Below are 27,406 nucleotides of genomic sequence, written 5' to 3'. Positions count from 1 at the left end.
GGTTTCCCATCGTCAGCTGCAGCCACGCAGGAAGCTCAACCAAACAACAGGAAAACATACAATAACACTGCAATTTAATTACCGTTTGAATTCGGTCATAACTCCAATGACACGTATGCTCCGAGTTCTTCCCTGTGACACAATTAAGAAGGCGGCAGCTTGCTGTTCTCATATTTATTCTTAAATCTCGTAAGTGTGCATAATTAAAAGCATTAAAAAAATCAGCATTTGTACTTGAGGAAGATGAACTCGGCCCGCGGGGCTCAGTCTCTCCCGACGAGGTGCGTCTCCTGGGGCCTGTCGATGCGGAAGAGCAGCTCGGCGGGCTGGAAGTAGCCCAGGTACTGCACGCTGTCCGGGCTGGTGTCCTGGTGGTAGTGCCCTCCTTCCCCGTGGTGGCTGAAGCAGTGCGTGTGCTCCACGCGCAGATCGAAGCCCTGGCATCACACAGAGGGCCCGTCAACAAGGCGTTCATGGGAAAAGTCACAGGATAGTCTAGCCTAGACGCGTATTTCCACATAGCTCCAAACGCTAAGCAGTGAAAACTTGCAAAGACAAAAGAATTTAGAAACCCTGACAGCCCCCAACTTTGGTGTTAAGCTTACTGAGATCTCCTTCTTAACCTTTCCCCCCCCCCCCACCTTTCTTTCCATTGGGATTAAATAATGCAGTCACACCAAGGAACCCCTATTGGAAATCAAACCCCTTTGCACTGAATTGCCACAGGCCCATGTGATAAAGGGACTGTCTCTACTCCAATTCTGAGAGCCAGGTTAGATGAATATGGGAGGAACGGTGAATACAATAGCAACTAACATACTAAACCATGAGATCAACACCACTAGTTTTATGTATCATAGAATGGGTTGGGTTCAAAAGGACCTTCACAGATCACCTATTCCAACCAGCCTGTCATGGGCAGGGACATCTTCCATTCAACCAGCTTGCTCAAAGCCCCATCTAACCTGGCTTTGAGCACTTCCAGGGATGGGGCATCCACATCTTCTCTGGGCAACCTGTTCCACTGTCTCTCCACGCTCAGCTTAAAAATTTTTTTCCTTATGTCCAAGATAAATCTGTTCTCTTTCAATTTAAAATTCTTGCCTCTTCTTTTGTCACTACATGTCCTGGTAAAAAGTTTCTCTCCGTCTTTCCTAAAAGCCTCCTTGAAGTACTGGAAGGCTGCAATAAGGTGTTCCTGGAGCCCTTTCTTCTACAGGCTGAACAATCTCAGTTCCCAGTCTGTCTTCAAAGGAAGAGGCACCCCAGCCCTCTGCTCATTTTCATGGCCCTCCTTGGGTCCTGCTCTAACAGCTCCACATCTTTCTTGGGACTCCAAAGCTACATGCAGCATTCCAGATGGGGTCTCATGAGGGAAAGAATCACCCTGCTTGACCTGGCCACAGCTAGTTTGACATAGCCCAGGATAGGATTATTTTTCTGGGCTGCAAGGGGATACTGGTGAATAGTGCTATGGCACTGGAATGCCATTGTCTACTGCTCTCTTTGTGGTGACACTCAAACATTTCCAAAACCAAGTGTTGTTGAGCTTGCAGTGGATGCAAACAGGAGAAACTCAGCAGCATCCACCACACAAGTTGCATTGGTTCTGAACAGGGCAGCTGTTGATGGCTGCTTTCAAAGTATGCATCAGCTGATTATGGCAAGATGCAGACAATTTAGCCTTAGGCCAAAGGCTGCCACATAATGACACAATCAAATCACACCCTTCAACACATCTAAGCCTACAGTATGTGCCACTTAACTCTGGAAAAAAACATTTTTATATTACTTGTGACTGCATTGTTACCTATAAAATAGTCATTTTCATCTATGGTTTTCTGGTTACTTTTAAACAAATGGTTTTCCTAATTATGAACACATTAATGGTTTTTGAAACCAGATTGGTTTTTATCCTGAATGATTTGCTGTTAAATTTGGTGCTTGTGAAAGATGCTAGATAAGTTTCCAGCACAAGGCTTTGCGGAGACTTCAATTTACATCAGCAATGAGACACATGCTTCATGTCTTTTGACACAGCATTAGCAGAGGGAGTTCTTATGAAAGTGAACTACATAAAGACGTGGCTAAACCAGCTTCCATGCTCTTGACATTTCTCCCAGTGTGGCCAGCAGAGAATGTAAACTGTGCTGTTGGGTTTGGGATGCAAACACTTGCACTTTTGCATAGTTGCAACTGGAACCATTAAATTAATCCACGATGAACAACCACTAGGTTTCAGAACAGATTGACCTGTCCTCAATTCAAACAATTCACAGAAATGAGAAGCTTCTAAACCATGGCACCAGCTCTGGAAGAGTCTAACACAATACATACACACTCCCATTCTTAAAAGGAAAACCACATCCAAAATTCATTACAGGTCTCAGTCTATACTTAGAAATGAGTAAAAGAGACTCACTGGATCTCTGGAAACTATTACTGGCTGACAAATCAGTGGAGCCTTCATTTCAAAGAATTTGAGCCAGTTATTCACATCCTCATCAGTGTTCAGCGGACAGGAAGAAAATTCTGGAGGCTACAGCGAAAACAAAAGCTTTTTAAGTAAAAGGAAGACACTTGCATCAGGATACTTTTTCTCTAGCAACTTTGTTTTTCCCCTCCCCACTATTCCGTTCATTTTCCTTCTTGACTGAAAGAAGCTCACCACAGCCCATCACTCTGTTACTGCCAGAGACAGAAGTGACCAGAATATTGCATCTTTCATTGCACAGGTAATGGGAGAACTGCTGAAGTGAGGATGCTCCTCCTCCTGGTACATTTTAGAAACTCAGTTATTTTTTAAAAAGTTTAATGTTTCTTATAAGTATCATCTGAGTTAATGTATTTCATTTCAATTCGTTTTACAATAGTTCTCCAGTTCTTTAGCAGCACACAGATTTCAAAAGATGATGGTATTAATGCCAAGTAAAACAGCATTACTAGTTTTGTAACACCGATTTTGTAATGTCAACTCCTTACTTTAATACAGTGCTCATCCTATTAGTTTATGCATACATTTAAAAGTACAAAACAAAGTTAACAAACTAAGATGTTACACCCTGATTTATACCTCTGTTTTCATGAGGACAAAGAAAGTTACATGAATTGAGAACAACGTACCATAATGTGAATCTTTGCTTTCCCCTTCTGAATGATAAACGTACCACCCATCCCAACTGGCTTTTCTCCATAGTGTTTCTCTAAAGTTTGTCTCAGACAGGACACAAAGTTAAGCTCCCCAGTTCTTCCATTGGCTTTCACTTCAATGACCTGGAAGATAAAGTCAATTGGTCACTGCTATCTCCTGTTGCAATAGTCTGAAAAGGTCTGTGAAAGCTGTTCTGAAATTCTCCCAAGCTGATAACCCAAGAACACTTTTTGAAAAGATAAGGTTCCATGCAAGTGCTGCTGCATTTGCATCTTTCCAGTATATGATCAACTGTCTTTTCCTTAGTTCTGTTCAATGCTAGCTTTGCCTGTACAGGGAGCTGGGCAGCAAGAGATTTACCCATGCATGAGACAGTGACATGAGCAACCCCCTTCTGGGGTTGCTGACAAAATGGAAGCTGGCTTCCACTTTGTCAGAAAGAAACACTGGGTAAGGGAGAAGGCTGTTCAGTTTCCACGCAGCAGTCAGGTTTTTGACCGTTCTGTCAGCACCTTTTTGTGCTGGCTGTGTCAGGAGAAGCACTTCTGCAAAAAGCTATGTAAGTGCCCACACCTCATTTACACAAGTACATTGCACTGTTAGCTTTAATCACTGCTAATTTGGACTGGATTTGGATGAATGATTTATGGTGGAAAAGCTTTAGTAAACTCATACTTATCCCTCAAAAATTCAAGTGCCTCTGTCTCCAATAATTCTTCCCCTTGATCACTGACACCAGCTCTTTAGTTTTGCATGCTTCTCTTGTGGAATTACTATTTTACTATTATCACAGAAAACTGATAGGAGAACCATGAGTTTCCCTTCAGTCACAAAGCACTGCAAAGTCACCTTTGATCCAAGTACGTACCTTACCAGGTTGGCCCTCGCTGGCATAAAGGTTGGCCAACAGTCCAAACTCACAGTCAGTGTATTTACTGCTGTACTTCTCAAGCAGGCACCCTTTGTCTGCAGGATTTATCTGAGCAACGTAGCTCCCATTTACAGCAGGCTTTTTTTCACTCTTTGCTTGAACAATAGGGATAAGCTGGGAAAAAGAACATGTAAGAGTAAGTCAATAAGAACATGCAAGAATAAGCCAAATGAACTGAACTCAAATAAATGTGATTTAAGCTTTGGGCCATGATCCCAAGAAAAAATCCACTTCATCACACAGCTCTGTCTCTCAGGATGAGGTCTGTACTGGTAAGAAAAATGGACTAATATTGTAATGTAATTGAAAGGCCGAGAAAACAGGTTTACTTTATCTGGACAATTAAACTTAATGTTTTATAAAGATGAATGCCAGTGCTAAAGAAAAAAAAAAAGGAAAGAAGAAGAAAAAAAATCTATAATCTACATGCCAGTATTGTAATTCTATGTAATACTTTCTCAGCATACAGTAACAACCACTATTATAGTGGCCCAAACTTAATGCTGATGTGGACTATCTCATCTGCCAATAAATCCATCAAAAGGAGACAGCAAGACTTAAGGTTTATGCCTGAAAAAACTGTGATTAACCAAAGTCTCCATAGGTAGTAGTTTTTGTCTCCTATCCCTCCTGCAGTTTATCATTGTGTGTGTGGTATCTTTAAAATTCACAATGGTGAAACAAAGTAATCCAAGAGGGCAAAAGACAAGGAGCATTTAAAAGGCATTTACCAGTAAGTTTGACAAGCATTTCTAAATCTTGGAATTAAAACCTCTGGTCAAGTCTTTGTCCATCAGTTTCAAAAAAACATGTTTCTGGCATGCTTCAAGGTAATCACATGCTTCCTGAAGAATTACAAGTTAAAAATTAATCTTTATTATCTCAGGAGTATGCACCTCAGTGGATGCCACTCATCTCAATTCCTCCTAATGTGTTTTATGTGTTTGTGGTGTGAAAGTGTTTATTAAGTACATTGTTGTAAATGGGACATACCCAGCATGATACTGCTCTACTGTTATGATACTTCCATGAATTAATTGAGAACCATCACACTTATATACTGACCTCAGCATTTATTCCAAGAACCTTGGATGAAACAGCTCCAGCTCCAAGAATGAAAGCTCCAGGCAGCTCTATGTCCTTTGCAACTGTATTTAGATCATAAACCTGCAAAAGAAAAGCAATCCTTCCATCCCTGGGAACGTCTAAGGCCAGGCTGGATGGGGCCCTGAGCAACCTGACCTAGTGGCTGGCATCCCTGCTTGCTGAAGGAGGGGTTGAAACTAGATTATCTCTAAGGTCTCTTCCAACCCAAACCATTCTATGATTTTGGTGTGGTGCTCTGATCTGCAATTGTCATTCTGTTCACTGTAGTCCTGGAGGCATTTAATTCACAACACCCACCTGCATTAATATTTTTGATAATTAGGTTGAACACAGCTTCTGAACACAACATAACATTTAGTTATAACAAACTTGGTAGATATCTATTTGTTTTCTAAAAGGTAGGGTTTACCTGTATGTTCCCTGCTCATTTTACTCAAAGACTGAATTATTGTACTTATTAGATTCTGAGACATACAACACACATTAGAATCAGTCTCATTAAACACTGAAAAGTGTCTTTCACAAGTAGAATCCTATAGTATCTCTTAGTCCTTAGTTTGGTTTATTGCTTTTCTTTTGACAAATACATTAAATCCCACAGCTACAGGAAAAAACTCACTTTTTCTTTCTGTACAACAGGTATGAGGTAAGGAACACCTCCCACATCTGCTATCCTAGGCTTTCCGCAGATTCCTGGAAAAATACACCCAGTTAGCTTGGTAAAATATTATTTCCCAATAATCTTTAATAATCACACAGTCTAACCCACCAAGGAACTGGTTCCTCAAACTTCTCAAACCCTTGAGAACATTATTTCCCTAGTGTGCTTAGATAAAGTGTTGAACTACTAAGAAGTCCAAGCCCTATAATGATTCATAGTAGGATTTAATGCTACACAACCTGTTGTAAAATAACATTCTCTAAGCACAAAAAAAAAAAAAAAAAAAAAAAAAAAAAAAAAAAAAGGGAGAGTGATCAACACCTTCCATTTGTCTGTTCTCCAGTAACATCCTCACCACACAGTGGAGACCTCTGCTGGGACTCCACTTGCAAACTTTTAGCAAAGCTGAAAGCTGTCCCAGGACAATTCATCCCACTTATTTGGATATGTATTTTAAGAAGGGATGAATAATCCTCTGGAGGTGTTTCTTTCACATTGATGCCAGAGGGAACTCAGATGAGTAGCACAGATGACATGTCTGTCTGTCTTCCAGACAGCTAGTGACAGTTTCACTTCACTGACATACATGAATGTCAGGAATTTAAAAATTAATGGAAGCACAACTCCTTAGGTTCAGATAGTGATTGGCATGGTTCAAAAAAATTTCTCCATTTGAAAGAAAACAACTTATTTTCAAAACCTTTTCAGTACACTAAGTAAAGCTTATGAAGTAAGTGGGTGTGCAATGATAGGTTAGGAAAAAAAATTATGACAAGTACTTAGTAATGACTTGTCCTTTTTCATACATCAAGTAGGAAGCAATCCAGAAATAATGTGTAGCTCTCCTCTCATGTATATTCTTTACCTGAAAAACAATTTAAGCTCTCTCAACACCTTTAGAGGATCAAAACTAAGCAGGATTGTGCAGAAAGAACTGGAGAAGTCTTAGTGGAAGACAGGAATGCTAAGTTACCTTTAGCAGGAAAGTTGAAGGGTTCCTGAGTCAGATCAGGACAGTCTACAACAGAGACTTGAGCATCAGCAAAGTTCTCTTTAAGCCCTTCCTGCAAAACTGTAATAAAGAATAATGGCAAAATTTTTGACAATGAAAAATTACCAAGAGTTTGACAAGTTTCTAACAACAATAAATGTATCTGTTTGGGCTTTTTTTCAGCAAGATACATTACTTATGCTTACCCTAAGTAACTCCATTAATTTAAATGTCTGAAGGCACTTGTTTCATGACTCAGAACTTCAAAGAGGAGCAAAAGTTTGTTCAGATAATTGTTGGCTGCCCCACTAATTAATTTTAAGAATTTAAAAACCATTTTCATTGAAATACATTAACTGAGTGCTCCTAGTAGCACTCAGAGCAGCACAGTGTGAAGTAACGTGGGTAAACTTCAACCATATTCAGCAGCAGGTTTGCTTCAAATAGCAGACAATTACAGTCACAGTCAAATATGATGCAAGAGCAAAGGAGGAAGAAGATTCACCTGAAGCAACAATCAGTTCTTTAAATACATTAACCAGACAGTTTGCAATACCTTGATTATAATCTTAAACCGTTTCTGCTGTCTGGAAATTTCTACCGCCATGGGCTACTGCCTATCCTCTTTATGGTCTTGTGGAGATTTTCTGGCAAGTGCCACTATCAGAGCAAGACATATAATGAATGGTGCTGGTGATAATGTACCAAATCTAAAATTTTTGGTTTGCTTCATATCAATGTTTTTTAGGATCAGAACTTGCAAAGTCACTCAAACAACAGGGACGATTAGGTGAGTACATTGTTTGGAAACAACTTCCAAACCTTGAGTGTGGGATTGTCTTCACAATACATTGCTTCAAATACTATGTTGAAAGGTCCAGGTTCTTTCATGCCCGGTGGTCTGCTTAGACAGATGTCTCAAACTAAAGACAGAACATGCAGTCTGTGATCTCAAATCAGGTGGTTCCTTATTTACACAGAAGACTTTCCTGTGCCTTTATTTCTACCAGTTAGGGTTTCAGCCATACCTTACTTCTTGACATCAGATTTACCAAGCTGTTGACCAAAAGGGTCAGTAGATGGTACTTAGCACATTTCTAAATACATCTCAGTACCTTCAGGTAAGTGGACAAGGACAGTAAAAGGGCACTCCTCAAATTATACCCAAAATCTGAACAGCAACACAATGCACAGCTCACAGGAGATCCTCAGGACAGATGGGGAAAAAAAGGAAAATTCTGCTTTGTGATGAAATTTTTCTGATACTCTTTCAAGCTATTCTACTGCAAGTATGTGGTGTTCTCTGAAGAGCTCACAGGTTTACAGCAGCCCTGGCCTACTGCCCCAGTCTGACTGGGTGATAAAAGCACTAGGACCCTCCCAGGGGACTGCTGGGACCACATGTTCTCAATACCTGGAAATGTCGAACTGACACAGATTCGGGAAACTGGCAAACTGAACTTGGGGATCAATCCAAAAGACAAAAAACCTTTAGTATATTTGCTGAAGGGGAGAGACTGCCAGAAGGAATAATGTCTTCCTACTAGGGCAAGGAAAAAAGCTCATGAGCAACTGGGCTGAACCTAGAAGTCCCTTCCAACTTCAACCATTCTGTTATTCTGAGCACATCTTGTGAAGGCTTTAGAAAGAAGTAAAAAAAGAAATGTTTCCTGCAGCCCTGTTCTAAAGCAATCACCAAAGGAGGAGCCAACTAGGTTCAAGCAACAGGATCTGCCATGCTACACTGCATCTTTGTCAGCTATGTTTTGAGCAGTCCTGAAAAAGAAAGAAATACTAGAGGGTAGAGGAGGACAGATGATTCTGTATGTGTAAAGAAGTTTGGTGTGTAGTTGACATACTTTCACAACCTGCACAAGAATCAGCAAATTCAGCAGTTTTAAAGGGATTGAGAGCCTCTCTGTGTGATTAAATATCGTGGGGGCTTGGGGGAAAAGTCATTGTGTGCTCTGAGAAATCTTCGCATATAGAGAAATAGTGCTGTTCTTCACCTCTCAGTGTGCTAAGAGCAGTAATTCTGCATGTACTACCCGTAAAAATACTTTGGTATGAGCCTTAAGATAAGTTTGAAGAGTACATTACAAGTTTGTATAAAGTACATGCTGCATGACTTACCCCCAGCAAGCTCCTCCAGACTTGGGACATGAAAAGCAAACCTTTCGACTTTGGCCATTTCCTAATCGGTGCTGATTTCTTCAGGTAAGAAGTTACAGTACAGCACGCTGTGGAGTGACTGGTCTGCCAACAAAGATAATAGTTTAACAATTTAAACATGCTCCTTTCAATATGTTAATTATTTTTCAATTTCACTCAAGTACATAGACAACAATAGAACTGTAGTTTCTGCCATCACAGGAGAGACTGATGGCTTCAATAATAACGCTAAATTTCTTATGCACTTTGGAAGAAGATGTGTCTGTCAGCCCTATAGCTAGCTCAGAGTACTACACATATTACTCCTCAAGCTCACAACTGGGTGTAGGGAAAACGCATCCTACGTTGAATGCAATTCAAGAGATCAGGAGACTGATGTGTCATTTGTAAGCCTGGAATCACAAAAAAGTTTTGAAAGAAAACTGGGCTTTTCCGAGCACATCAGCTGCCTCCTAAGGTCTTACCAACCTTAATGTTTACTTTTCCAGCACTGGCTATGGTGGACTTTCAACCCCAGCTGTGACATGGTCTCCAATTGATTCTGAGCATGTGTTTCCCCTTCCAGAGAGGAACAGGCTAGCAGCAAAACAGAAATCAATAGCAGCAAGTTCTGCAGTATCAGACTCTGTATGGGTACAGAGCCTGTAACAAAAGTTTTGAACATAAGTTTAAGAGCCCCTTCACAAATGAACTGTGCTTCAGTCAGCCTTGCAACAGCAAAGTCAGTCAGAAGGGCAAGCCACAGCTCAGGGCAGAAATAGCTGATTGTACACTACCTAAAAATCAGCTACAGCAATCATTAACTCCTTAGCCCCATACTTGTTGCACACATCAATAAAAAATAAAATGGGTCCCACTTATCCAGATCTCAGGTGTTGAAGGAAAAAGCCAAAATCATAACTACATTCCCAGACCTGACTGAGTCTTTGTTAGGAAGGACTACAGTGTGAGACAGCTGCTTAGGTATAGTTCTAGCTTCTATTTAAAAAAAAATCCTGTTATGACTGTCAAAACTCATAACTGTCCTTATAACATCAGCCTCTTAAGTCTGCATAAAGGAAAAAAATAAAACAAACCGGGGGGGGGGGAAAGAAATAAAAAGAGTGGGGAGATCATAGCAGTTACCTAACTGAAGTCTTTGAGCTCAATGCTCAGCCACCCCAAACTGCTGCTGTAGCAAGCAGTAGAGAAAGGAAGAAAGGCTGCAAGCTGTGTATAGTAATTCTCGTCTTAGCTGGTCTTATCTGAGAACTGTGGTCTATCTCCACAGTTGACTTTGTCCCTCCTCTGGCTCTGGAGGAGAAAGTAACAGGCTGGATTTGGTGCCTCTGGTAGAAGCCTAATGTCAGGTGGAGTGGATCATACCCCAAGCCTTTTAGTGTGCACCAAGAAAGGGAGTAATTAGCCACAGACAGAAAGTGAGAACATGGCTTTGGCAGCACTGTTTTAGATGATCCTCATCCCCTCAAGAACCTTTTGCCACATGCAGAATGAGGCTGTGCCAGCATTCAACACATTGGTTGTCCTGAAACAGTCTGAGAAGCTAGAAGCTAGTTCCCAGACTGAAGCTAGAACTGCTGTTGTGCAAATGGCAGAGGCAAGAGTTGGACACTATTCAAATAAATAGGCTCAGGTATGACACCGGGACAATTGCCTGCTGTGTAATGGACGGTAGTTGGCTCCCCGCAATCAAGAAAGGAGGGAACGACTGCAGAAAAATTTGATGCAACATAATAAACCTCATCTGATTGCTAGACAGTAGGGCTTACCAGGTGTGGCACAAACGAGTAGGTCTGCGGCCCACCACTGCAGATATTCACAGGGGAGTGAATTGTGTGGTGTGGGACAGAGAGAACCTGAAAGGAGACAACAGCACACAATTAAGCTCCATCACAGAGGCGTGCAGTGACACTGAATTGCTACAGAACACTTTCAAAGAAAGAACACAAATTCTAAAGGGATGATAAGATTATTAGATGTGGAATGGTGCAACAAGAATGGAGGCAACAAGTATGTAAAGACTTAAAGTCTACCTTTGAAGTGAGAAGAAAACATCAGAGAGATCAGCCAGGTGCCAGGAGAATGCAGATGAAATGTGAACCATTAGATTAATTATGTGTGTGGGGTGTCTCTTATCAAAACCTGAATTGAAACAAGCTTGGAGGGGTTAAAGCCAAAAAGGAGAGGTTATAGGCAGGCTGGACATGGGTCGGGGACGGCGGTGGTGGGGGAAGAAATATCAGTGGAAAAAACTGGAGATGGCAGTTGTGAGAGAGAAATTTAGCGATGACACCCAGAAGAGCGAGACATCCACAGATGCAGAGACCGTATTCCTCGCCTGGCGCGGTGCGAGGAGATCCCATACGGGGCAGAGGAAGGCTGAGGGGCAGCACAGGCAACTGCTTGAGCGGCTGGGATTTGGGGAAGAGACGGGTCACGGCAGGGTATAAACAGACGTGCTAGGCGAGGCTGAGGTCCGTGGGGATAGAGAGTGTCCCGGCAGGCAAAGGCAGCGGAGAGTACTGGAGCGAGGGAGCGCTAAAGCCGGCAGCGCGCTTGGCGTGGCTGCGAGAGGAAGGAAGGGGCTGTTCAGGCTGGAGCAGCCAGCTCGGAGAAGCCTGGGCAGCGCGGGGAAGGAGAAGCAGGACAGCAGTAACTGGAGGCTCTCACCGGGAGGGAAGCAGAGGGAAGCCGGGACCTGCGCGATCCCTGCCCCGCACCGACCACCACTATCGCCCGACCGCACGTACCTGCCCCGCCGTCCGGGACCGGCACAGCAAGGCAAGACGCGGCTCGGCTCGGCTCGGCTCCGCTCGGCTCGGCTCCGCTCGGCTCGGCTCCCCTCGGCTCCGCTCGGCTCCGCTCCGCTCCGCTCGGCTCGGCATCTGCCCGCCCCCGGGCGCGGCCGCCCCGCCGCCACTCCCAGCATGGCACCATCCCCCTTCCTCCCCTTCCCCTCCTTCCCGTCGGCCCGCGCGCCTCTCGCGAGCGCCCGGCGCTATTTAAGGCGCGGGGCCGCCATTACGCGCCCTTTGCGGCGGGGCGGCGGGAGGCGCGCGCAGGTTGGTCGGGGCGGGCGGATCCGTCGCCATCCGCGCTGCCGGGACCTGGGACCGAGGGACTCGGGTGTGGGGGGACACTCCTGGCGGTGTTGAGTCGTGCCCTGAGGACCGGGGCGTGTGGCGGCTGTCGGTGAGGGGCTCCGCGGGAGCGGTGCCAGCGGGGTGTCCCCCGCCCGTGGTGACTCGGTGGGTGCCCGCGTTCGAAAGGCCTTCCCGTGTCGTCAGCCGCAGCGTGCTGCTGGCAGCCGAGCCTGGCGAGGGGGCGAGCGGTGTGCCCGGCGCCTTTCAGTCAGGTTCTTCAGCAAGTTGAGATGATTGTTTTTCTTTCCTAAGGGATCTGCGTGCTGTGCCAGCGCTCCAGTACGGAGCTGGGCTAGAGGCCGCGAAGGATGCTGAGCTGTGAACTGTGAGTACCAGTCAGGGTCTGTGTGGTCAGAGTGGCATTGCTGCCTCTGTCCTTACTCAGGCGTTCCGCTGTTTTGTTTCTGGGCTTTGTGTTTGTCAGGCCGTGGGTGAACCAGTGTTAGCAGTGCGCCCACATAAGGCGTAGCGTAACTGGCACATAAGTGTCTTTCTTGTCGTGAGGGGCCCAGTACTAAACACAGGATTCGAGGTGTGGCCTCATCAGTGCCCAGTACAGGGGGACGGTCACTGCCCTGGTCCTGCTGGCCACACTATTCCTGATCCAGGCCAGGATGCCATTGGCCTTCTTGGCCACCTGGGTACACGCTGGATCGTGTTCAGCTGCTGTCACCAGCACCCCCAGAGCCTTTTCCATCAGACAGCTTCCCAGCCCCTGCCCCCTGCCTGTAGCACTGCCTGGGGTTGTTGTGACCCCAAGGACAGAAACCAGCACTTGGCCTTGTTGAACCTCAGACAGCTGGCTTCAGTCCATCAATCCAGCCTGTCCAGATCCCTCTGTAGGGCCTTCCTGCCTTCCAGCAGATCAGCACTTCCCTGCAACGGCAAACTGAGTGAGGGTGCACTTTATCCCCTTGTTTAGGTTGTCAGTGAAGACACTCAACAGGACTGGCCCCAGCACTGGTCCCTGGGGAACATCACTTAAGGCCAGTTGGATGTAACTTCATTCAGCACTGCTCTCAGGGCCCAGCCATCCATCCAGGTTTTCAGGCAATGAGCAATGCACCCATCCAAGCCATGAGCAGCCAGTTTCTCCAGGAGAAGGCTGTGAGAAATGGTGTCCAAAGCTTTACTAAAGTCCAGGCAGACAACATCCACAGCCTTTGCCTCATCCACTAAGTGGGTCACCTGGTCATGGAAGGAGATCAGGTGGGTCAGTTGGGACCTGCCTTTCCTAAATTCATGCTGGCTGGGCCTGATTGTTTGGTTGACATGCATGTGCCCTCAGGATGATCTGCTGCAGGTTATGTGAGGACATTAGATAAGTTCTGCTATAGAGCCTTCAGATGCTGAACTGTGTGTAATTATATTTGAAATATTAATGTGTATGATGATGAGTTTGTAAAACTCTAAAAAGCACAGTAAAATTAGAAAGATGCAGATATACAGGGCTAGTAAACAACTTGACAAGGTAAAATAACTTAGGCTATTACAGAGGAAAACCAGGTTCCTTGGCTGTATGTTCCAGTCTCTGTTGTATAGACTTGGGCCACTGTAGGGCTGGACTGTGTTGTGTTGCAGATTCGAGTGAAAATTAACATTTTAGTTTTGGGACTGGTCTCTGTGATGATTGATAACCAGTGAACAAATGGGTGATGGATTGTTAAAAGCAGGAGATTTTAGCTATCTTACAGCTCACAAAAGAACAGAGGGAAGATGGCATTGCTTCTCATGATGATACTGTCTTGGATTAATTTCAAGGCTTTAAACCACAGTGAAATGCGTATTTAAGTATGACTTAAAACTGTAATATCCTTACAAGTGTAAGAAGCCATTGACTACTTGTATGTGTGCTCATTTGGAGCAAAACTTACTCCTAGTAGGGAGAGGGTTAAAATGTTCAGAATTCATCTCTGAACAAGTCTCTGTTGCACCACTGATGTTTGCCTTCCTTTGGGCAGGTGTTGAATGTAAAGTAGCTCTAAAAAAACATTTTCTGACCTCAGTTATGCAGTGAATATCTTTAAATAAGTGGCTGTGACTTGTTAGTGTGAAGAATGTACTTGGTCATGGTTCATAGGAAAATCTCTGCTCAGGTTTGCTCAAGATCGTTCCTGTAAGTTTACCCTGCAATTAGGAGTGGAGTAGAGGAAAGTTTGTTACCTAATGAATGTAAAAATCTTTTTAAGCTGCTTGAATTTTCATTGCTTTTTAGGGCAAACTGAAACATGACTGATACAGATGAACCCCAGGCTTCTGGCTCTGATTACCCTGATGCCCAAGAGCTGATCAGCCACCAGCAGCAGGAGCCATCTGAGATGTACTCATGGCAAATGAATGCAGGAACAGAGCATTTGCGGTCAAGGCAGAAGAGGGCTGCTTCTGGGGAGTCTTCAGATCATCTTAACAGCATGTGTAAATCAGCAGCAGCTTCAGCTGAGGTTTTACTGATTAGTAGTGATTCAGAAATGTGAGTTTTTATCTCTAGTTTAGAATTTTTCCTGTGGAGAACCTGTGTCATGTATCATAGAAGTGTACCTTCTTTTGAAAGTAAATACTTTTTTTCTTCTTCAGTGATGTCCCTGCTGCTCATCCTGAATGCTCCATTGCACCTTCAGAGCAAAAAAGGAGATCTCAATCTTCGAGGAAACAAGCTGAATCTGTTACAGGAGTATCTGACAATGAAAGCTCCTCAGATTCTTCTCTGTCTCCCCAAAGTCCAGGAAAATCATTGGACGTTTCCAAGCAGCAGAAGTCAAAACTCAATTTGAAGGCCATTTTTGCCTATCACTTCAGGGGAAGGAAGTTCAAAGCAGCTGCACACCGAAAATACAAAGTTCGTGCAGGGAAGAACAAGAAAAAGAAAAAGTATGAGAGCACACAGATGCCCACAGGGAGGCCCCCACTGACAGCCTCGCCTCAGGAGCAGAAGAGGAGGCTTCTAGACAGAGGTTTTCAATTCCCTTTTGTCGAAAAACATTATGGGGAGAAACATATTCCCTTAAAGATGGTTCTTGGCTATGAGGTAAGTCCTCTGTTCTGTGGGATAAATATATTATTTTTCTTAGTCTAAAAATCGTGAATTGAAATGGGATATGTTGCAGTTCTACCTGATGTGCTAGAATGAAATAACAAAAGAGGTTTTACTTCTGCTAAACAGGACACTTGATGTTGTGTGTTTAATACATTTTAAGACAGACACAGCAGGAATATATATATGGGAGTTGATATAATATTACAATTCAGTTCATAATATAAATGATTTATAGTGGTACTTTTAAAGATCTTACCTGAGTATTTTTTTCTACAGCAAGCAGCTGCAAAGGGATATTTCAAGTATATTGAAGTACTTAAATATGAAGAACATCTTAAAAAAGCTTTAAAAGCTCTTCAGGCCAGTGAAGACTTAGAAAAAGAGTGCATGGTGTTACGGAAACACAAATACTTAGATGATGAAGGCCCCATTTCCCCTATTCAGGAGACAGAGTAAGTTCATCTTTACTTGCTCTTTTGTTCTTAACTAACTTAAATGTGTGTGTATCAAGTTCAGTTGTTCTCCTGTCCTTTTAACCTATGAAAGCATTGTTTATTTTGGGAACAAAGCACTCTACCACTTGGGATGCTGTGTTTGTAAATGCTTGACTTGAAAGTTCTCACAGAAGGAGGTATTTTTAATCTGATCTGAAGACTAATAATTGTTCTTGTGATTTGTACTGTCTGATTAAAATTTTATGGTAGAAATTTAAATAAAGTGTTTACTGAAATTCACTCTTCTATAGTTATCCCAAATGAAGTACAGTGTTCTATAACAAAGACTAAAGGATAATTTTTAATTCCTTTTTACATTATTAAAAACCACAGTGTCATCTTTGGTCTTTAAGGTCAAGCAATTAGCTTAGTGCAATAAAAAGACCAGTAAATCAGCAAGAATACTTGCTGTTGTAAATATAGTCATAACCTTAAAACTAGAAAGCCTGAAAGACTGTGTAAAGGTACAGTGCTGTCTTTCAGCTACTGTTCACTTAACAGCTTGTAGCTTACACATTTTAAGATACTATAAAAGTACACAGCTTGATTTGGTTTTTTATTTCAGTGATGATGAGGACAGCTTGAATTCTGATACTGAGGAGCAACTTGATGCCAGAGTAGTGGTAAGTAAACACTCCTTAACTTCTGAAACACTCCAGCCTTTCTGTTCTGGAGTCAAAGAATTAGTAGATAAGGTTTTCAGTATTTAGTTCTTGAGCTTAGATCCAGAGTTAACTCTGTGATCCCTGTGAATCTTAATCTCTTAATGCAGGAGAGGAGGTTGATAGTCCACACTCTTCTCTTTGATATAATGCTGAAATGTACAGAAATTCTGCAGTTCTCTGTAGAGTTCTTAAACTCAGCAAATTTACTACTGAAATCTTACATGTTAAGTATCTCAAAACTAGACATGTGACTATTCCTGTCTTCCCTTTTTGTAGGAGAACAGCTCTTTTATTCTAAGCAGCACAATTCCCAGTAAGAAAAAAACAAAGCCAGGAAGAAAACGTGCAAAACCAACTGAAGTGATTGAAATAGTGGATGAAGAAGACGGTGCTGGGGAGAAGTCGGTGCCTCTGCAAGGCTCACCTCGGTGAACCCCAGATGGACAAATGAGGTGGCAGCGGTTGTTCTTCAGAGACCTCTTTCATGGGCCTACTTGGCTTGAAACACTGGTCTGCAGTCAGTGTTGAGCTCTCCGCCAAGCTGCCTAGACACATTGGGCTTACTGTGAGTGTATTGGGCTCGTGTCCAAGACAGTTACAAAAAAAGTATAACCTGTCCTCTTGCTAAGCTCTTAAATGTCTTCTGTGCTATTCTCTATCAAGAGTAGAATATCCCTGGTTCAGTGGCTGATGATCTTTGTGAAATTCTGGCGTCTGCAACTTGACTTCTCTTTAGCAATGGATCGTAGAGTTTACATAATTAAAAACAGAAAAACAAGTTCCAAATATTGTAACAGAACAGGAGCACAGTATAGAAAAGTAGGTGTTGGCATGCATACATCTGTATGCTCAAGTTAAAAGGGCAGTTCAGATGCCTTTCTTTCATAGCTGGACTTCTTTGGGGTGGTCCTTGAGAGATTGTTTTTCTGTCTTAGAGGTGCAGGTTTGAAGTATTTCAAAAGTTAAAGGGTTGAAGATAAAATTGAAGCTTAATGCAAGTCAAGTGCCAACAAAAAAGTGCAGAAGTGGTTGGTCAACTTTGACAAAAGTCTATTGCAAAATGTGGTTAATGTATTTGAATGATAAAATCAATTTTGTATGATTGAGGTTGTCTATTCCACATGGAATAACTTCTCAGAAAACTAATTCTCTGCTCCTGAATCTAATACAATAATCTGAAGTTGTAAGGTATTTTAAAAATAATTGTAGCAGCATAGCGACTCTTGGGTTAAAAATTCTTTTTTCCCTCTTGTCCTCTTCTGTCCATAATGGGTTCTGATGTGAACATGACTTAGCAGAAGACAAAAGCTTTTTATTAACAGTACTTAACAGGCATTGCCCTAACTGCAAATACCTTTCTCAAAGGTGTTTTAGTCAGTAGGAAACAGGGCTAGTGTTCAGAAGTGGTCTGAATACCACTAAGTCCTACTGCAGCTGTTGTGGTAGCTGAGGAAAAAAAAATGTTTAAAAAGTTCACTTGCGAATCAGCAAGATTTAAAAACAAGTCACCTCACAGCCTCACTCTGATACTCTTAACCAAATTGCTGTCAGCAGCTAACTGACAGCTGCCCAGCAGGTAAAAGTAATCTGTGCTGAACAAGCACCTTGTAAGAAAAAGGGTTTATCTGCTGGTTTAATTTCCTTCAAATGCAGGTGACAGTCTGAGGAGATTTGCAGTAGGTGCTTGGTATTGAGAGCAAGTCAAGCTGTGTAATTTACATGCTTGAATTAAGGTCCCAAACCTTTGTAAAAGAAGTTTCTCAAATGCAACTTAAAGGCTCTAGAACTGCAAAAACTACTCTTCAGTATTTAAAAATCACAACTAGAATTGGTCCAGAATTAATGGCTACATGTAACTCTTTTAGGCATCTACCTGAGAAATAGTCAATGGCTTGAAAGACTCATCCTGGATCTAGGAGTGGCGTTCTTGCTTGGTAGGGCATAGTGAGGGGTGTGTGGAATCCTGCTCATTCTGCAGTTTCATGTGATGAATTTTGCTGTTCAACTGCTGAGTGACTCAGAAATGAACTAAATTTCAATTCTGATTAGAACTGGATAAATACACAGGAAATCGGGCTTATTACAGCTGTTATATTGATTGTTGAAATCTAGCTTTGATTTCGGGAATCTTCAGTTATTTGACCATATATGACATTTCTTATCACTTTGCCTTTTTTCCCCTTCTAGTTTGTTGCTTTTGGAAGATGAAATACCTCTTGGTTTTCTTGTTGCACAAGGTAAGCTGTTTTCTTGGGTTTCAGTTTTGTTTCTTTCAGGTAGCTTTTTCTGCATTAGTTCACAAAAGGTTTTGAAAAAACCAGTGCTTCTTAGTTTAAATGAATACATTACAGTGCTCCACAGCTGAGGAGCTTGTGTGTGTGAAGCTTCCAAGGTACTGAGTTCAGTGCCACAGACGTTTCATCAGTCTGACCAAAATTAGAACCTGTAGCCACTCTTTGAACAAAACCAAAAACTTTGAGTTCTTGAATATCTCTTTAAGTGCAGTTTTTGTTGAAGTTATTTATAGAAATACATTGGTTTTACCTGATGGTGAATACTGCAGGGCAGCTTGATCTGATTTGGACAATACTGTCTGGAATTTTCTCTGCTGAAGATGTTGAAGTACTACTGTCCCCTTAGTCTCTGGGTGGTGCTTCCCACACTTTCTGTACCAGGGTGTATCATACAGCTTCTGCTTCTGCTAGCTTCCCTGGGGTAAAATTCCATCTTAATTCATATTCCCTGCAAGAACAAGAGGGACAGCAGAGAGCAGCTGGTAGTCTTGGACGTACATGGCTGGAAAGCTTCTTACTGTAGGATGTTACCAAGTTTGCATGGCCTAAGACAGTGTAGGAAATAGCATGGAAAAATGCACCTTGTAAGGATACAGTGTAGGAAAACCCCTTTAACATGGGAAACACTGAGCTGAGGGTGGGCAAGTAGTGAAACTTTACAAAAGCATTCTTGAGTAACATGATAGGGACAGACATCTTACTTGGCCATTGCTCTGGGTGGAGAACTGCACTAGGAAGCACATCAGGTTGACACAGTGTAAGTTTTTCTGAGGAGAGTGTATGTGATTCTGAACTCCTCACACACCTTGGTTCAAGCTGCCTGTCCCTAAAATTGGAAAGCATGGAAACTGTCAGCTTCCAATACTACTAACAGTAAGTATACAGACAATTGGGAAGTAGCTTCAAATGCTGTTTCAAAAATAGTAAAAAAATGAATGTGTTCAGTTTGTTCCAGCACTTGATCAGGTTTTGTCTTTTGCTGTAGACAAAAACCTGGAACCTAGTGCTTAGAAAAAAACCCTTCTTTTGCAACCCACAGCTGATGAATGTATTAGTTGTGTTACTTATATGAAGGGACAATATTTGCATGGCCTCAAATAGCATTCATTAATTGATTCAAATACTGATCAGTCTAGAGTTTGGTGTTCTAAATTTTCAGAAGTGTAGTTTGGTTATATCTTTTCTTTGCAGATGAGCACACTTACACTGCAGCAGCAGTTGTAACTTGTTGAGGAATCTCTCGAATTCTTACTGCTGTTGGCTGTCCTGATTCACAGATCCCTTACTTCAGTGGACTTCTGTGCAACATGGTAGCAAAAGAGGTAAGCTTTGTGTTTCTTCTGACTTTAAGATCAGACTACTGGATTTCTTCAGTCTAGTGCTATTCCCACAGCAAGCAGTCAGGCTAATTTGTGCACTGGATGGTATCTGCACCCAGCAGTGTCTTTCTGATGGGGTGTTCAAAAAGCAGTGCTACAGTATTTCAACAGCTGGCATCGTTGGTTTTCATGCAGATGTGCTGGTTAAACTTGGTATTTCTGTTGAAACAAGTAGATTTAGTGTTTCTTAGTGGGAAACTTATCAAATACAACATTAAAAAACTGTTCAACTGTTATGGGATAAAAGTATAGTTAAATTGGTGACATTGTTCTAAAATGTTTTTTCTTAAAGGGGAATTCCTGTGATGTATGGAACAGATTGAAAAGCCTACTTAAGTGTAAGTATTAAAGAAACAGTTGGGGTTTTTCCTAGGTGCAGGTAGTTGTATGAAGACAAAAGCCCAAGTCTTAACTTTTTGGTTGCCTTTTGGCAAAAAAAGAAAAAGTATTGTATTTTGAAACACAAATCCACAGATGAGCACCAAAACCAGGTTTCTTTCCCAGTTACCTGACTAGGATAAAAAAACCAAGCTATTTCTACAGATGCTGTGGAGTTTTTATGCCTCGTTGTTCAGCAAATAGACACAACCTGCTGTGTGTCTGAATTGGAAAACGTGGCTAGAAGAGTAACAGGTTCTGCTTTCCTCACTGTAAAGTTAATTGCAGTGGTGACAATGAGACCTGTAACAAGTTCACTTAGTGGGACAATTCTGCAAACATACTTAAAAATGCAGCTACTATGAAATCTAAGGATAAGCTTGAGTTGATGTGCTGCAATTCTGCATCCTATGTACTAAAAGAAGTAGAATTAGCAGGTAGAGGAAAAATACTTGCAGTGCTGAATTCTTGTAGATCATTTATTAAGAGCATAATTTCAAGCTGTCTTAAGATGGTGTCCTCCATGTTTTCTTTATGAGGTAACCCCTTAGTTGTACTTTTTGTGCCATACTGCTCTGATTTCTTAAATTGCAGATAAACCTTGTTGGTAATTGTGTGATAAATTGGGCTGTGGTTTAATTGCAAATGAAATGCTTTGTTGTGTCATCAGCATTCAGCCAGTGTAACTGGACTACTGTCTCCCTGGCTTCATACTGAGATAAAAGCTCCCAAGTCTTGATGGACTGCTAAAATACTGAGGAAACTTGAAAGTATTACTTATGCAACAATTTACTTTATTTTAGGAAGTGCACCTGAAGTCCAGTCTGAACTAACATCTTGGTAAGTTTGTGTGACTGGTTTTTTTTACCCTTGGCTGTTGCCTGTCTTTAACTTGGTGAGCTCATTTCTGCTGCTCATTTCTTACTAAGAAAATGCAGTGTTGGTTTGGAAAACATGAGAGCTCTTCTTCTCCAAACTTGAGAATGCTGTGAGAAAATTGTTGTGATGATTGGCAAAATGTTCAACTGCTCTGAAGAGAGTGAGTGAGAAGAGCCTTTCTGAACAAATCTACTCAGTACTGTTGTAGGTTCTGCTGATTTGTGTGCACATACATGCTGGTTTGTAACACTACTTGTTTTTTTCAAGTGGCGGGTACGTAGAAGAAGGTGAAGGAAGAAATGCAGCATGCCATTTCACAGAAGTCTGAAGCCTCTTTGAGGGTTAGTATGACATCTGAAGTTCTACCTATACCTTAATGACTAAGGGGCTCTGGTTTTCAGTGGCCAGAAGTCTCTCAGAACAAGCTTACTAATTTGTGAAGGTTTCAGGGACTGTTTTCAACATTACACTACTATATCTTAAAGTATCATTCATTCTGTTATGGGAAAAATCTATTGTAACTTCGATTTGCCCACAGAATGTTGATATAAATCCTTCAGTCAAAACCAAGGTGAACAGGTTAACTGCTTAAACGGAAAGTTTTGCTTTGACCAGTCAGTTACACTTGGTTGGAATTTTATAGGGAGGATTCTGCACAGTTTTGTAGTTAATTCTCTTTGATGTTTGCTGATCGGGTAACTTGTAATTAAAAACTTGCTAGTACAAAGGAGGTGCGTAGTGTATCATTTACCTTCCTTCTTCCCCAAAATGTCTTGAAACAATGCAAAATGACACTTAGTGAGATATGTACCAGATACCTTTCCAGTCTGCTTGATTTTTATTCATTTCTTGTGTTATAGTACCAGAATTGTTGAGGTCTATCCCGATAGGATCTTTTCTGTAGGTTCGTGTCGTTGGAAACGCCTCACAGAATAAACTTGTGGTTTGGCTTTACCCACTGAACTACCTGTTAGCTCTGTGGGATAAAACTGCAAGACAAATCTTAGTGTAGCGTCCTAGGAACTGCAGTGATGCCCAGTATTCTCCTTTAGGTGTAATGTGCTTGGGTACAAAAGAAAAAAGTGATTCAAGTGGAAGAGCTTGGTAAGAGTCAAAAGTCAGTGTGTTCTGGGACTTCAGGTGCAACTGACATTCTGAATTACATGGGCTCAACTTAGTCTTTTGCCCAGGTTTTTGTGTAGGTATCTTACTTGTAACACTGTTTTTTTGCTTCTTGTTTTCTGGATGGCTTGAAACAGTCTATTCTCCTTTTAATAATGAAGGGAGTGATTATTATTTCTTGTTTCAGTGGCTGTAGGTAAGAACAGACCACACTGTGATGTCTGTCTTGAAGTAACTTCATAAACTTGCTGTAATTTTGTTTTGTATTGAGAGATGCTCCACAGTTTCATATTGAGCAGCAATATTTGGGTTATATCTTCAAGTATGGGATTTAGAGTTAATTTCTGAGCAGCTCAGCCAGTTTACTTCTATACTGTTGAAATTCCTGGATTCTTTTCTGTGGAATGAAGAGTTTAAAGTAAAAATAAGCAAAATACTGTAGAAGAAGTATAAATCTTCACATAGGAGAATTCTGAAGCTGCTGTTAAAGATTTTATTTCCTTCTCCCTCTCAGCTGCATGGCAGTTCTGTGGAGTGGAGATTACCTCTTACTCCCTGACACTCCCTGGTGCATGCAAGAAGCTTGAATGTAAAATGAGCTGTTGTGGTTGAAGGTCTGTAGCTGTTGCAGTGTTACAGTACCTGTACCCAGGAGCCTTCTCCTGGTGGGATGTTCAAAAAGCAGTGCTACTGCAGTGCAGCATTTGGCATCCTTGGTTTTCCTCCAGCTGTGTCTGTTAAACCTGGTATTTTTGCTGAAACAGTCTTTAACCTCTTCAGGGATTTAAGTGTACTTGCTTTCTGTTTTCATGTAAAAAAATGAAGACAAATGAAAACATCTATTTTCATTTTAATTATCCATGTGAAAACTGGATACTGGCCTCTGGAACTCAGCAAGTGCATTCAATTTCTTCTAACAGGATGAAGTGAACTGCCCCGAGTTAAAAACATGGGAGCAACCTGTTTGACAGGTAAGTATTGAGTTACTAGTTAAATACTACTTCACAGTTTGTGTATTATCTTTGTATCCCATTAAGCATCAAAACTTCCCGAAACTGTTGTATAATAAAGTGCAGAAATGGTTATGTAGTAGCAGAGATGACTGGGTAGTGATCACTGCAGATCTTGGCAGATCACTCATCTGTGAGTCATTCTTGTGTGTGCATACATACTTTGAACAGCTGTCACAGTTGTGCAGCCATTTGTAGTACTGGTGTCTTAATGAGACTGCTGTTGCTTGTGAGGAATTCCTCAGTGCTTGGAGCTTGTGCCGTATTTTAGGCTTGCTCACAACTTGGCTTTCGTATTGGCAGGATTGATTGGTCCTTCAGTGGAAAGGATGGGAGCTGGCTCATTGAGTGAAGTCCCATATGAGCAGTGAGAGGACTGTCTGGTCATTACCAAGGCTGCTGGGATGTTCCTGTTTCTGGTGAGCTGTGGACATGACCATAAAGCAAATCCACCAGACTCCTGTGTTGCCACATGATGTGGCACCAAGTCTGCTGGGAATAAAGCTTTAACATAGGCTAAGAACACAATATTCCCTTCTGCTGTTAAGAGCAGGTTCCTGCTGAGGTGTAAGGATGTGGCTGTATCCTTGGGCCCTTAAGCTACAGAGGAATAAAAGTTCCAGTTGGAACATTTGTAGATTGGATTCCAGAGCTCCTGCTGAGAGGTGGTTCTTTGGAACAGAAGCAAAAAAGGGAGACAAAGGCTGCTCCGTGCATTTACCACCCAGTGTTGACTTTTGCCCTGTACTAACCAAACCTGACTCTTTAACTCCTAGAGTCTGCTACCAAGTTGTTGTGTGTCAGAGAAAAAACACCACGTGGGAGCTACCAAAGTGACTGTGATGGTAAGGGCACTTAGCAAAAAGGCTGGTACTGTAAGGAAATTCAAGGTCACTTCAAAGAGGGTTTGCATGGCTGAAAAACCAGCAGCTCTTAACGCGGTGACCGCATATTGAAATCCTCTGCAGGATGCCGTGGACACTCCATGTGTGCTATGGTCTATTTGTGAGGAGATAAACACCTCGTGTAGTTTGGCCTCCTGGGCTGAAAAAGGGCCTTATTCTGCTGCCTTTGGGGTTTTGTGATGCTGATGTAGAGGAGAAGCTACTCAGTTCCATTCTGAAGTGAGAATTTGCAGCATGGGACATGGGAGAACAGGGTTGCTACAGTTGTGGTTTGAGCAGTCTGGCAGCCCAGTTGCTACTTTTGTGTCCAGGGAAGGGTCTGGAGCACAGGTCTGATGAGGAGCAGCTGAGGGAGCTGGGGGTGTTTAGCCTGAAGAAGGCTCAGGGCACTTTCTTGCTTTGTACAACCACCTGAAAGGAGCTTGCAGTGAGGTGGGAGTTGGTTGGTTTGCCAAGTAAGAAGCAGTAGGATGAGAGGAGATGACCTGAAGTTGTGCCACAGGAGGTTTAGACTGGATATTAGGAAAATGGCTTTTTTTTTTTGGCTTAAAAGTGCTGATGTTTTTCCTCTTTCAGATCCTGGTGATGTTGCTGCAAGCCTGCTGCAGAGAACTGCACAGCTGTTGCAAATGAAGAAAGAACCTTCTCTGAAGTGTTTATTATTGCGGTTTTTTAGAATTAAACATTCATTTTAACTCGTTACTGCTTTGCACAGTGCAGTAGTGCATGGTGTTACTTGCCTCTTGCCCTCCTGGGAGCTGTGGTGAAGGTGCCTGTTAGAGAAGACCCAGCTAAGCTGAGTGTATAGAGGTGCCTGGAAGTGGCTTTATCAGGTCTTTTCCCTCACTTCCCTGTCATTGAACTCGGCTGTACCAAAGCCCCAGACAGATATTTATTTCTGTACAGTCACAGCATTTAAATCAAACTTGGGGCTCTGGGCTGCAGCCTGAGGCTATTTCCTGTTGCTGCACTGGGAAGCCAACAAAGGGTTGAGAAAATTATGGCAGCTGATCAATCACCTGTGACTTGCTGGTAGCAGAATGCAAGCTTTCTCTTCCCCTTGGTATTCTGAGAGGAACAAATTTGCTGCTGCAGTATGTGCAACTGCACCAGACTGAAAGAAATAATTTAAAACACAAGTGCAAAGTACAGTTATTAATCAAAAGTCAGCTTTCTAAGACCCCCCTTGGAGCAGATTTAGAGGAGGCTGCAAAAATGATTGCAGGCCTGGAGCATCTCCTGTGAAAAAAAGGCTCAGTTGGGGTTCAGTCTGGAGCAGAGAAGGCTCCAGGGAGATGTTTACAGAGCCTGAAGCATCACAGGGGTTTGGACCAGGGGACCTTTAAGGGTCTCTTCCAACCCCAACTATTCCATGATTTGTTGGTGCATTTTAACCAGGATGAGTGTTAATGAAATGCCCCTGGTACTGCACCTGTTAATAAGTTTACAGCGTAAGTTGAGCTTTGACTTTGTCCTGATGATGTATGTAATTAGCTCAGAAAACATGGATAGAAAATCTCTCTTTGGAAGAAGTAAGATTTTTATTCTCTTCTTCCATTCAAGTGCTTTTATATGTACCTTGTGATGACAGGAAACCCACACTTAAATCATGTAGTGCATAGAACTGGTAAAAACTGCAGCTTTACAAAAGAAATGTTCTGTTACCCAAGGATTCAAATAATCTTAAACCTTTATTTGAAAATGTTGTATACATGTATATTACAAAAAGTATCTCTTTAAAATATTAACATATAAGAGGCCTTTCAGGCGAGTAACTCAGTCTGAGGCAATGTTGAAAGCAGCACAGTCCCTCTGCTGCTGTAGTGAGCTCTGTGAACGAGGGGGTTTGGGGTACTCACTGTTCTCCTGCAGCTTAAAGCTGAGGATTCCCAAGTGGCTTCACAATTCACCACTAAGTCTGCATCATTCAGTGGCCTGGATTTTACCAATACCACTGTGTGTCCTTGTTGCCCAAGTCTTTGCCTGTCATGGTGCTTTCCAAGTCTTCTTGGCTCGCAGTTTTTCCAGCATTTTCTGCAAATAAACAATGAAACTACAGTGCTGAAGTGACTGCCCTAAAGCCAGCAGGGCTGGGGGCCACAGCTGTGGTACTGTAACCTGGACCTCAGGAGTGGACAGTGCTGGTCTGGACAGCAGTGAGGGCAGCGCCTGCCCCTGCTTTAAAGAGGCCACGGATTACAGGGCAGGAGCGAAGGTGTGCTTCTTTCTCTTCTGTTAATTATGGGATCTGTAAAGCAATGTTACAAGCAGCAATTCATGCCACCACAAAGCAGGTGAGGTGGGCAGGGCTAAAGGCAGGAACTGAACCTGGACCCCCCCCAGGAGTCACAGCCTGTCAGGATTATCAAGCATTTCCTTCCTTTCAGTTGTCTGAGGCTCAACAGGGGAATGGGCAAATTGACAAGTCCAGGCCTCTTGTTCAACCCTGTTCCACAGCAACTGCCATCAAAACCCAGACAAGATTCTTCTTGCACCTTTTAAGTTTGGGCACACCCAGAATCTCACCATACCTGGAGTAGCCAAAGCAGCCTGAAAAACACTACCCAAAATGTTGCCTTGCAATAGAAATTTGGTCAAGTCTGGAGTAATAAAGAGCTTGCCACTCTATTGCCACTTGGACTTTCTGGCAGCTGGAGCCTTTTTGCTCAAGCTCAAGTCAGAAAAATTTAGCTTGAGGCTTTTTAGAGAAAACTTCAGCTCAGTTGTGTTGACACAGAAATTAGGAAATTCTTACATGGGATGTACCAATGGCAGTGCTTAACATCCAGACTGGTTTGAGGGTCTCCCTTTGAGCTCCATTCCCACTACATCTCAAGGACGCTGATTGGGATCTCAGTGAAATCATGTGACCAAGGGGCAACAGAACACTGTAGCAAACTATTACCTTTTGAAACTCTTTAGCTTTTTCTCTGTTTCTAGCATAAGTTTCCTGCCTTGTTTTTTCTTCATTTCTGATTTTTACTTCTGCAAGTTGATTATAAAGTCTGTGGAAACAAAAAAACCACTGTGTCTGGGCAGGAAGGAAGTGGCAAAATTGGAGTAAGTTAACAAGCTTATGCCTTGGCTCAG

The 27,406-nt window shown here is 42.4% G+C and overlaps 3 protein-coding genes and 8 non-coding genes across 21 annotated transcripts in view; 9 read left to right on the top strand and 2 right to left on the bottom strand.

Moving 5' to 3' along the window:
* Window positions 1–159: 159 nt before the first annotated feature.
* CUNH11orf54 (chromosome unknown C11orf54 homolog) lies at window positions 160–11,878 on the bottom strand. Of its 2 annotated transcripts, none has more exons than XM_042023707.1 (10): window positions 11,764–11,878; window positions 10,783–10,869; window positions 8,975–9,097; window positions 6,824–6,922; window positions 5,809–5,882; window positions 5,148–5,249; window positions 4,020–4,196; window positions 3,124–3,273; window positions 2,423–2,539; window positions 160–437 (listed from the first exon to the last, which is right to left on the bottom strand). In XM_042023707.1, the coding sequence occupies exons 3-10, from the start codon at window positions 9,030–9,032 to the stop codon at window positions 264–266; spliced, it is 951 nt and encodes a 316-aa protein (XP_041879641.1). In that variant the 5' UTR covers window positions 9,033–9,097; window positions 10,783–10,869; window positions 11,764–11,878; the 3' UTR covers window positions 160–263. The 2 variants fall into 2 exon arrangements, with proteins under 2 accessions (XP_041879641.1, XP_041879642.1); XM_042023708.1 differs by having other exon boundaries at window positions 11,684–11,770.
* A 155-nt stretch (window positions 11,879–12,033) lies between these two features.
* On the top strand, window positions 12,034–25,018 carry TAF1D (TATA-box binding protein associated factor, RNA polymerase I subunit D). 3 transcript variants are annotated; one of them, XM_042023704.1, is made up of 16 exons: window positions 12,034–12,075; window positions 12,409–12,481; window positions 14,372–14,626; window positions 14,731–15,181; window positions 15,467–15,642; window positions 16,250–16,307; window positions 16,626–16,914; window positions 18,537–18,586; window positions 19,835–19,965; window positions 20,315–20,360; window positions 21,204–21,240; window positions 21,547–21,620; window positions 23,322–23,372; window positions 23,715–23,830; window positions 24,188–24,256; window positions 24,893–25,018. In XM_042023704.1, exons 3-7 carry the CDS (start codon window positions 14,385–14,387, stop codon window positions 16,779–16,781), a joined length of 1,083 nt encoding a protein of 360 aa, XP_041879638.1. In that variant the 5' UTR covers window positions 12,034–12,075; window positions 12,409–12,481; window positions 14,372–14,384; the 3' UTR covers window positions 16,782–16,914; window positions 18,537–18,586; window positions 19,835–19,965; window positions 20,315–20,360; window positions 21,204–21,240; window positions 21,547–21,620; window positions 23,322–23,372; window positions 23,715–23,830; window positions 24,188–24,256; window positions 24,893–25,018. The 3 variants fall into 3 exon arrangements, with proteins under 3 accessions (XP_041879638.1, XP_041879640.1, XP_041879639.1); XM_042023705.1 differs by lacking the exon at window positions 12,034–12,075 and adding an exon at window positions 12,102–12,261; XM_042023706.1 differs by lacking the exon at window positions 23,715–23,830.
* LOC121662626 lies at window positions 18,328–18,399 on the top strand. The gene has a single exon (XR_006015349.1). It is a non-coding gene; the product is annotated as a small nucleolar RNA SNORD5 (small nucleolar RNA).
* On the top strand, window positions 19,597–19,724 carry LOC121662625. The gene has a single exon (XR_006015348.1). It is a non-coding gene; the product is annotated as a small nucleolar RNA SNORA40 (small nucleolar RNA).
* On the top strand, window positions 20,057–20,195 carry LOC121662627. The gene has a single exon (XR_006015350.1). It is a non-coding gene; the product is annotated as a small nucleolar RNA SNORA8 (small nucleolar RNA).
* LOC121662630 lies at window positions 20,583–20,714 on the top strand. Its single transcript, XR_006015353.1, has one exon. It is a non-coding gene; the product is annotated as a small nucleolar RNA SNORA1 (small nucleolar RNA).
* On the top strand, window positions 21,396–21,468 carry LOC121662622. The gene has a single exon (XR_006015345.1). It is a non-coding gene; the product is annotated as a small nucleolar RNA Z40 (small nucleolar RNA).
* LOC121662623 lies at window positions 22,150–22,281 on the top strand. Its single transcript, XR_006015346.1, has one exon. It is a non-coding gene; the product is annotated as a small nucleolar RNA SNORA18 (small nucleolar RNA).
* On the top strand, window positions 23,028–23,167 carry LOC121662628. Its single transcript, XR_006015351.1, has one exon. It is a non-coding gene; the product is annotated as a small nucleolar RNA SNORA8 (small nucleolar RNA).
* Window positions 24,300–24,429, top strand: LOC121662629. Its single transcript, XR_006015352.1, has one exon. It is a non-coding gene; the product is annotated as a small nucleolar RNA SNORA25 (small nucleolar RNA).
* Window positions 25,019–25,988: 970 nt separating the features above from the next.
* CEP295 (centrosomal protein 295) overlaps window positions 25,989–27,406 on the bottom strand; it is a 68,228-nt gene continuing 66,810 nt past the window's right edge. For 6 of the 8 annotated variants that reach the window (XM_042023698.1, XM_042023697.1, XM_042023700.1 and 3 more), the window contains one exon: window positions 25,989–26,350. In XM_042023698.1, coding sequence (XP_041879632.1) covers window positions 26,080–26,350 — 271 coding nt within the window. In that variant the 3' untranslated portion in view covers window positions 25,989–26,079. Of the gene's footprint in view, window positions 27,322–27,406 lie in introns of all 8 variants that reach the window. The other 2 variants (XM_042023699.1, XM_042023694.1) reach the window with 2 other exon arrangements.

The sequence above is a fragment of the Corvus kubaryi genome, unplaced genomic scaffold, assembly GCF_017639235.1.
Source record: "Corvus kubaryi isolate FWS band 111438036 unplaced genomic scaffold, C.kubaryi_AGA036_p1.0 37256, whole genome shotgun sequence".
In the NCBI taxonomy this organism is placed as follows: Eukaryota; Metazoa; Chordata; class Aves; order Passeriformes; family Corvidae; genus Corvus; species Corvus kubaryi.
Note: the sequence above shows the minus strand (reverse complement) of the source record. Positions and strands in the feature narration are given on the sequence as shown.

Bases quoted from the DNA above. Each gene is read 5' to 3' on its own strand.
- CUNH11orf54 (XM_042023707.1), bottom strand. From the start codon at position 9,032: ATGGCCAAAGTCGAAAGGTTTGCTTTTCATGTCCCAAGTCTGGAGGAG. The intron at 5,883-6,823 runs GTAACTTAGCAT...GTATTTTTCCAG, and splicing joins CTTCAACTTTCCTGCTAAAG to GAATCTGCGGAAAGCCTAGG. The intron at 2,540-3,123 runs GTACGTTGTTCT...TTTTCGCTGTAG, and splicing joins AAGCAAAGATTCACATTATG to CCTCCAGAATTTTCTTCCTG.
- TAF1D (XM_042023706.1), top strand. From the start codon at position 14,385: ATGACTGATACAGATGAACCCCAGGCTTCTGGCTCTGATTACCCTGAT. The intron at 14,627-14,730 runs GTGAGTTTTTAT...TTTCTTCTTCAG, and splicing joins ATTAGTAGTGATTCAGAAAT to TGATGTCCCTGCTGCTCATC. The intron at 16,308-16,625 runs GTAAGTAAACAC...CCCTTTTTGTAG, and splicing joins AACTTGATGCCAGAGTAGTG to GAGAACAGCTCTTTTATTCT.